Here is a 9,976-nt window from a genome sequence, read left to right as displayed (position 1 = left end):
ACCACCACAGCACGCTCATCTGGCTCTAATACGCGAGTGGCAGAATGAGCAACAGCTCCACATGGTGGCTACAACATACAGCATTCATGTTGCTGATCTGGAGAAAGAAGTGAATGAGTGTAATCAAGATTTTTCACCATGGTGCAGAGTTATTTTGCTTCAGTGTTTCCTTTTTCAGTGGTAAGTATGGATAGCCCTTCCTGGGATGCTGAGCAGACAACCTGTTTGAGCCAAAGCCGAGCAGCATCAGCGAGGAGAAACTGTTGAAAACAAGCAGCGGTTTTTAACAGTTTCTTCACATTTAATGTACTGTATGTTGTACTTATACCTTTTTTTTTAGCTTAGAAAAATTATTTTTGAATTGTAAAAGTTTATTTAATTGTCACATTGTGTTTGAAACCACTTCTGTTTTGTTTTTTTAAGAAGATTTATTTTAGGGGGTTTAAAGCACAGCCCAGATGAGATGGGGGTTGGTTTGCTCCAAAAACTGTCTTTGAAAGGATTGAAATACCACATTCAACAACAGACTATTTTTGAATCTTATGTATAATTCCCCCTCTAATTTTTTTTAATTGCAATTTTATTTTTTCTTAACACATGAGAGTGGTGTTGTAGGTGGTGCCTTCAGAACAGACCAGAGATTTTACCCTTCATTTGTTAATTTCATGTCCATTTTATTTGAGACTGTTTTGTTTTTGGTAAATGTTTGCTGTGTGTTCTAAATGCACAATTGCAGTGAATTAATTCTTTATGAGCACAAAGTAATGACATGAAGTCGCTTTTCTGTGTTGTACTTTGTAGTTATATTGCAAAGCGCTTAAAATTTCTGTCTGTTTTATTCTTGTATTTAAAACAAATAATATACAGCTTAAACATCTCAACCTTTTTATTACCAAGAAATATATGAGGGGAGTGTTACTATATGTTTTGACCAAACCAGCCTTTTTTGACGCACAACCAAGAATCCTATAATTTGTATTTTGCACAAAAGTAAAATGTAGAGGCTAATATCATGAATCAAACACATTGCAAATGAAGGAGCAGTGAAATTTAATGTTGGTACGTTAGTTAAAGTGGTTTGCTTGCATCATAGAAGAGCCATCGTAAGTTCAGGTGGTGCTGAAATATCAACTAATATCTTACGTTTAGTGTTAAAGCTGTTCTGTGATTGTGTCTCCTCTTTCACGTCTCCTTCAAAGCTTCCATGTTCTATTTATAAGCTGTGAGGAGGTGTCAATCACCCACCCTCCACAAGATGCAACCTGACTCCTAAACACCATCACACTGGTTCATCTTATCGTTCACCTTGGATTCAGTGGTAGACGTATAATAAACCATAATGTTTTATTTTTAAATTAATTAGTCATCTGAAAACAATCAAATCTATGATATATATGTATATATATATACTGTATATATCATAGATTTGATTGATATATATATATTTCTTTTGGAAAGAAATACAAACTTCCCTGCTTCAACATAGAATTTCAAAGTGGCCTCAGGCACAGAGCACTTCAAAAAAAAAAAAAAAAAAAAAAAAAAAGAAAATCTTTGTTGTTGAGCAATAAAAACAACATGATGCAACTGTATTTATTTGTTTTTTTTCCTTTCTTTATCACCACATCATAAACAGATCATTTAAATGTAATTCAGATTTATCCCTGTTGTTAAATATGTACATATTACATTTACTTTTATTTAATTTAATGTTATAACTTAGAAGAATAACTGCCTATTTCCACCCCATAACAAAAACGATTTAAAGTCATAAATATAAAATAATGAATCATTGTGATTTAGCACCTCATAATTATGACTTGTCATTTTGTATTTATGAAATTGTATATCATGGTTACAACATGAAATATGATCTCTTAAACATTATTTTAACTATGACTTAGCGTTTCATATTTATGACAGCATCTAATAGTTACGAGATACTGTCTCAAAATGAAGACATCACAAATATGATGTCACAAAATATGACTTATGAATTACGACCCCTTAATACAGAGATGCCATCTATATAACTTCACATAATTATTTGATATCGAGCCATAATTATGAGGTAGTAAGTCACAAGATATTATTTAATAATTATAAACAGTCATACACGTCAAATAGTATTTCAAAATTATAATTTAGAATATTTTTTTCTCTTCAGAATGGCAATGGTTTCCATATTTAACAGATTATTTCTAAATAAAAAATACATTTTTAACAATTTTCCTTTTTGTTACAACAGTGTGAATTTGACTAGTGACATAATGACATAATGACAAAACATTTTACATGTTTTGTACACTTAAATAAAAGTTTGCTTTTCATTATTTAGCTAATATGCAGTGCATACAGCAAGGATTTTGGCCTTATTTTATCCTTTAGTCTGAACTATCGAGCTATAGGGGAACTTTGAATGATGTTCTGAATCACGTGTCTGGGGTCAGATTATTCCAACCAAACTATTTTAACTGTTTTAGATTAAATCAAGCAAATCAGATCCCAGGTCAGTGATTGCAGACCTCCACAGAGAAGAGAGGTAAACAAAGGCCGCGCAAATCTTCCTAGTACCGCAAGGCACCTGCTACGACACTCTCATTGGCTATGTTATGCGTCATTCACCTTTATCCCCGCCTTCTCTTAGTTTTCATTGGTTGATAATAAAAACGTAAACGCGACCGTCAAAGCGATTCGTCATGTCGGCCATTTTCTGCCCATTTTAGGGCGGAAAGCCGTTGGCGTATTACTGAGGCGGGTCTGCGGCTCGTTTTCAGGGTTTGATTGGTGTCGTATCGCGACTAAACCCGTTTGCTGGTACGTGGTTGGTCCGTCACCGGGAAGTGCTTCCCAGGCGCCGAAGCCGTCGTGTTGCCCTCGGAGTGCACTCTCCAGTTTTTATTCGCACCGAGGACGAGTGTGTGCGGCTTCGCTGAGGGAGCAACGCGATGATAAAAGCCGCATATGCGGTGAGCTACACACCTTTCTGGCACGGGAATTAGCCGAGAAGAAGCTTCAGCCCGGTTCTCCTCAAGCTGCGGCCACTTCCCAAAACAGAACCTCAAGGTGAGACATTAATTACGTTTTATCTGAATCTAACCCGCAGCCTAAACATTAGTATGTGTCCTTTAACGCGTCATTTCGTAGGCTAACCTCGCCGAGGCTTAAACATGGGGCAGGGGGCTAACGGCTGTTCGTATTGATGTGATTTTTTTTTTTTTTTTTACACACAAATGTTAGCGGCTTCGAAGTGACGAGGTTGATCAAATCGAACGGTTTAAAGGTGAATTTATCTGACCTACATTATAAAGCGGTATGCTGTTTATGCTAATAAACATAATTCTAATAATGGCATTAAATTGGATGTTTTTTAGGGGGTGGGGTTGTGGTTGCCACATGCCGCGTGCTTCTCTCAGATGTTTCATGTTTTCTCCTCGAGGTGTGGCCGTCTCGTCACTTTCATGTGCTGGCTTTTTTTCAGCTCACACCGTTATTGATAGGGGCTTTTAACTGTACAGATGTGTACAGCACACAAAGTCACCTGGCCTCTCCGGGTGTCCGCGGTCGGTGCGCGGATGCCTCGGTTAGCATCACCCCCTGCTGCTGTCTGTGTGCCACTTCGCATCAAAGCTGAAGGAAAAGGCGTTTCCAGCTCCGCCAGCGGCTCAGTCCGCCCCACATGAATGAGAGCAGACCCCCTTCCGCAGTGAATGACCTCAGTTCAGACTCTGCTGGTGTTGTCTGGGAGCCGGGTGTTGCTATGGCGGAGTGGAGTCGGAATTTGGCAACTCCAGCTGCTGCAGGAGTTTGCTGTGGGAGCCGTACTGCGACAACCCTCAGGTCTTCCTCAGTGTTGATGAAGCTCAGCAGCAGCACACTTTGCAGTTCTGTGGCAGATAAGGCAAACTCTTTGTCTGATCCCTGATTAAAAAAAATGATCAAGTCAAAAGAAATAGTCAAACATTTCATTTTTCCACAAGGACTTACCTTTTCAGATCATGATGTCACCGTTTTTTTTTTTTTTCTATTTTACCTGTTTCATGTTTTCCACCAGCTACATTTAGCTTACCCAAACAGGTTCATTGTTGTCTTAATTTCTTTTACATCCACAACTACATCACACAGCTTAAAAAAAATAATTAAAAAAACCAAAGAAGACCCATCCTGATGACTTTACATCTGGAGCACCTAAGGCATTCAATGAAAAAGGGAGTTAAATTTCTCTCCTGTCAGAGTAAGTGCTTCTTTAAAAAGTGACAGAACTGGAAATAGTCAAAATGTTTGATGCAGAATTGCAAAGTAACAGAAGAACAGAACATTATAAATGCTGTTTTCCAATGGGCTCAGTCTTTTTTGTTTTTACAGCTTTTTAATGCAAATAAGAAACCGCTTAAAAACAAAAAGGATTTATAGCTTTTTAATGCCACTGTAGGATTACATAGTTTCCACGCTGACTGTCTGGGTGGCGGCAGCTCTTTTGTGAACATGTTCCCTCCACGCCCAAAGTTGTATCGGCGTTACAGGTATGGTAACAGCCGGGTTTGGACTGGGCAGAAAAGAAAACCGGCAAAGACTTAGACTGAGGTGCATAGCAGGAATCAGGCCTGATGACATACCTGTAAAAACACTGAGATCCCTGACACTCTTTATACAAGCCGGGACAATAGGCTGCCTGTTGAATCAAAGCTGAGGTTAGCTTCAGTGCTTGTGCTTACTTTTGGAGACCTTGTGTGTGCTTGTCGCTTCACGGAGCTTAGTTATGTCTTCAGAAAATGACATCACTCGACTCAACTTAATGATTACGGTATTTTTCATTATCGATACTCGTGTGTTTTGTTATTTTCTTTAACGATTGCTTGGTGTAATATAGGGAAAGTTCAGATGTTTTTAGCTTGGGTTATGCAGAAACGTGTAACCATTGCAAACTCTGATATCAAACATAAAAAAAATACTCTGAGCTAGTTCAAATGATGCAGTTGAAAGAGTTTGCTCCAGTAAATTTCCAGATATTTACATGCAATTCTGAATTGCAGCTATGCCCTTAATATGAACAAAGTCATTTTAGTTGTTGCGTTACACAGTTGTTCAACAGATGTGAGTGTAACTGTGGACCGACACATCAAAACTCTCAAATTCTTCTAGGTTTGTCACCACTGCTGACATATTTTCAGTCATTTTGGCTGTTTCTGAAAGTAAACAAACACAAGTTTTACTTGACAGCCATTCATTATTTGTGTTTACAACTATTTAGATTAAGGACACTTCAATATGAAAAACAAAAATTGTGAAAATTTTATGTACATGTATGACTTTGTTTTGGCTAATCTTTATGACTGCAGTGAGTACCTTTTTGAATAGTTTATGTCTCCAAACTGAGGTTAGCCAAGTGTTATCTACAACAGGTAAGATATTGATTGTAACGTTACACAGAACACTACTTTACTAGAACAGAAATATCTCTTTCCTAAAATCCTCGTTTGTGTTACTGAAGATAAAACCCAAACTTGTTCAGTGTACTGTCATGGAAAATTTCTTTTGAATCCTACATTTTTCTGTGATGAGATTTTTTACAAACAAATACAAGACGCTTTCTAACAAAATCAGTGCTCTTCAATAGTTTGGTGTTGTCAGAACAAATAAAGTTTTTGTTGTGGTAATGCTGTCAGTTTGCTATCAGTCTTCATGTGTCAGAGCAGTAATCACTTTTAGCAACTGTCACCTCGTCTCACAGGACACCAGCCCCAAAGGCAACTCAGCATTTTGTCTCCACCCGTCCTCTCCAAATTCCGTTCTAGCATATTTATTTTTTTTTATATATAAATCTCTTCAAATAGTTTTGTAGAAGAAAAATATATACTTATTTCTTAGTTTACTGTGAAGTCGGTCCATTTTAAAACCCCTCCCTTCTTCATGTCAAGTCAGATTACTCAGTCGATAGATGCCTCTTGCTGTTCCATCGCCCACCCCATTACCCAGAAAACCCTTGTTTGTCGTTCGTTCTTGCCTTCCTCTCGATTTGCTGCGTCTCTCAATTAGGCCATCCTCGGATGGATGCGAGCTGCATGTTACTTGCGTGCTATTACAACGCTCTGCATGCATGGGTGGCATGAAAAGTGTGATGTTTTGACACAGTTCCATCATCCTCTACCAGTCTTGCACATCATCCGCCGTGAAAATGGTTCTAATAAAGTTTCACTGACCCACTTTTTTTCCTCTTCTGTCTTATGCTCTCTCCTCACACAGTGCCAGTAGAACCATGTCCATCAGGTCAACGGGGGGCAACGTCAACGATGTCACCCACTTCCTGTCAACAGGTGGGGGCTTGGGGTCTCCCACCACCAATACGTCTATGTTCTCTGCAGCCAGCCAGGCAGATTGGGCAGCAAAGAGGCTGGTGTGGGTGCCGTCAGAGAAACATGGCTTTGAGGTGAGCTCTCTGAAAAGAGGTGTTCATTTTTCAGATTTTACTTAAAACATTCACCCTGATCCATCAGCCCCATCTGAAGCTTTGCACTGATGTTCTTTTATCCTCCTTCAGGTTTCTAGGTGTTAAAACATGTAGGGTGTTGTGAGAGAAAATAAACACTTTACAGGACTGAAAGCAAATAATTTACCATCTTGTCTTAACATTCCTGTTTTCACTATCTGTGTTAATTGTTTTGTAAATTATTTGCCCGGAGTGTGTTCCCAAAGCTCAAGGTGTGTCAGCCAAGTGACGTAAAGCAGCATAGGGTGTGTTTGTGTGTCTTTGTGGGTTTTTTTATGTTATGAGGTTTTATCCCTGTGACAGTGAACCATTTTCTTGCTGTTGCTCTTCTTGCTGGATTCTTTCCTGGAACGTTGCTCTGTCTTTGAATAATTATTTTATGTTTTCAGCGTGAATTTATTCGGAAGTGACTCATAAATTTGATATCTTGTCTCTGAGTGTCCCTCACTGGTTTCATTAAAAGCTCTATGAATAGAACAATACGTTGCTTCAGCTTCCAAATGTTAAAGAGGCCATTGCTGAGGCACTGACTTCATTTTTACACTCATGCTCTGAGAATGGAGAAACACATGAAAAATACAAACTCAGACACATACTTAATACGTAATTAACGATTACACGTGGATACAACTGTGCAGCTTAATACACTTGAGCAGCATATTCTCTTGTATGTGGCTGATATACTTTACACACATGTTTTTGGGTGTTATTTTTTATTTTATTCTCTTTAGATAGTTTATATTGTAGCACTTTGAGATTGTAAAATGTAAAGTGCAGTACAAATTAAATTATTATTGTTATTATTATGCACATTAAGTAGCTGAAAGATGTGTGGCATGGTCAGAAGTAGCTCTCTACTTCCTATTCATAAAAAATAAAAATAAAATACAAAGAGGTCCTACCATTTCTCCTCTGTCACCATCTATCTGTTGTCGAATGCCATCAAACCCACAAATGCACTGAGGGATTATTACACTTAGCCATTTTATATTCACTGTAAAAACCAGGGTAGTTGATGGAGAGAAAAAAAAAGGTCATAGAGATAAAATACCTCTCTATCAATAATTCTAACTCGTCCTTTGCCCCATTTTTTTCAGTCCGCCAGCATCCGTGAAGAGCGAGGCGATGAGGTGGAGGTGGAGCTCACTGACAGCCAGCGGAAGCTGACTCTGTCCAGGGAGGAGGTGCAACGGATGAACCCTCCACGCTTCAGTAAGGTGGAGGACATGGCCGACCTCACTTGCCTGAATGAAGCCTCTGTGCTGCACAACCTAAGAGAACGATATTACTCCGGCCTGATCTATGTGAGTGCACGAAAAAACAGCAACTCTGAAGACATGACAAGGATAAAAGTTGATTGAAGCATTGAACTGAAAACAAACATTAACACAGCACACATATGCTCGGGATGTGTTGTACATGAGCACATTGGCTTTTTTTTAGTAACTGATACAAGCCGGTTAGAGAGGTAAGGAGTCAGTTTACAAATTTGTGTGTGGTGGCAGCAGTGGTGTGTATAGTTCTTGTTGCAAAAATACAAGAGACCAAAGTGTAAAGAACAGATAAACAGACGGAGACAACAGTCTGTTGATAACTGACCTACCACACAGCATGTGCAAACAGAGCGTGTAATAAGAAAGCTAATAAATGTATCGCATATTGAACTGCCTTTTAATGAGGCGAATAATGGATGACGTAGCTGAGTGGATGACTTGACATGACAGCGAAGAGCAAACAAAGATTATTTGCATGCCAAAGAGAGATGTATTAAATGTGAGATAAGATAGTGGTGTATTTTAGACTTTCACTAAAACAGGAATGCACAATGAACGCATTAGCCATCCAGATAAGCACACTTGTTTAAAAAAAAAAAACATCTTTGTAGATGTTATATATTCATACTCTTTTAAGATTTAGCTTTATTGTGAATATGTTTAAAAATATTTATAGTATGGGGATAAGGGAATTTTGTGCTTTTTCTTATACTGGGTCATTTAAATCACAGCTCTGTAATCAGTAATTGACATGATGATGTTGAACTTGTTGCTTGTGGAGTAAAGGCCAAACTGATAATATACTTTTTAGAGCTCTGACACAGCTGTTATATTGGGAGTAGAATGATTCATGCTGTTCAGTTTTATACCTTTTCACATACAATTTAATATTCCGAAACAAGAAAGAACATGCCTAAAATGATCTCTTTACCCAGACACATTAATCTCTCAAGGATTAGACATCTTGTTGACTTTGTACAAATGGCATCCAGAAGTATCACCTGGCAGAAACACCTTTTCACTTTTTTCCCTTGCCTAAACCCCTAACTTCTTGTCTAACAAAATTAAGTCGGGTCCTCTGGATGGACTGAAGAAAAAAATCATCAAAGTTCATGCTCAATAATCCAGGTAAAAAAATCCAACAAAGAAACTCAGTCTTATAAATATCTGTCCAGAGGACCTGACTTAACTTTGTTAAAAATTTCTACCTGGATTATTGAGCATGCATCAGGATACCTGATACTTGATGTTTTTTCTCATTTTAGTGTTTGGCTTTTTAAGAATTAAAGGCAGAGTTCAGATTTTTTTTGAAGTAGGGTTATAGAAAGTTTTGAACAATTAATATTGTACCTGTTGTAGATAACTCCTGCAACCAACTCCATTTAAAGATATAGAGTTTAATTCTGACCAGATTGACAACATCTAGACTTAGCAAGGCCAGGATGAAAGTGGATTGCTGCCATCTTTCAATAACGTCAAGCTCAGTATTTTCATAGCATTTTGTAGAAACTATTTTATAAGCTTTTACATTACCTTCAATTTGAGATTAAAGTTGTTTTAAGATGACAGCAATCAATTTGGTCTTAACTAAACTTTATTTCTCCAAACTGAGGGTGTTTAAAGAGCTATGCACAACAGGTAAGATATTTATTGATCACAACTTTACCATGGAACCCCACATCAACAGAGCTGAACTGTCTTTTTAAGAAAAAATGCAGTTTTACTGCTACATTTAACAAACAAGGTGGACAAAGCACACATTTTCCTCAACATTTAATCGATACAAGTGTTTTTATCACGGTCATTGAAGAGATTGAACCCAGGTGAGGTGGTGAGCTCGGCTGAATTATAACTTGTTTTATTAAATAAATGAAAACAAAGGGCGGCATCTTTGGCAAAAAGTAAGCAGAAAAGGATGTCGTCAAAATCTCAGCAGACAAGACCCCAGAGCCAGAAGAGACTGCAGCAAGCAATGAGGCTGCAGAGGAGGGCCCTTCAGAATCTGCAGCAAAGGACCCTTCGGAGGCCGCAGCAGAGGATCCTTCAGAGGTGGCAGGCAATGGGACCATAGAGGAGGGTACTGCAGCAAATAATGGAGCCAAGGGTGCTTCAGAAGACTATGAGGCCGAGGGTACTGCAGCAGACGATGGGATCATGGGCGCTGCAGCAGACGATGGGGCCGAGGGCGCTGCAGGAGACGATGGGGCCGAGGGCG

General features: G+C 38.6%; 1 protein-coding gene across 1 annotated transcript in view; it reads left to right on the top strand.

The window, feature by feature from the left end:
- The first annotated feature begins 2,892 nt into the window (after positions 1-2,892).
- myh14 (myosin, heavy chain 14, non-muscle) overlaps positions 2,893-9,976 on the top strand; it is a 27,731-nt gene continuing 20,647 nt past the window's right edge. The window contains exons 1-3 of the mRNA XM_037676274.1: positions 2,893-3,066; positions 6,244-6,427; positions 7,585-7,791. Of these exons, the coding sequence (XP_037532202.1) occupies positions 6,257-6,427; positions 7,585-7,791 (378 nt within the window). The 5' untranslated portion in view covers positions 2,893-3,066; positions 6,244-6,256. The remainder of the gene's footprint in view (positions 3,067-6,243; positions 6,428-7,584; positions 7,792-9,976) is intronic.

Source organism: Nematolebias whitei, chromosome 5 (assembly GCF_014905685.2).
Source record: "Nematolebias whitei isolate Nwh7 chromosome 5, NemWhi1, whole genome shotgun sequence".
NCBI lineage: Eukaryota > Metazoa > Chordata > Actinopteri > Cyprinodontiformes > Rivulidae > Nematolebias > Nematolebias whitei.
This window is presented reverse-complemented; position numbering and strand designations above follow the sequence as displayed.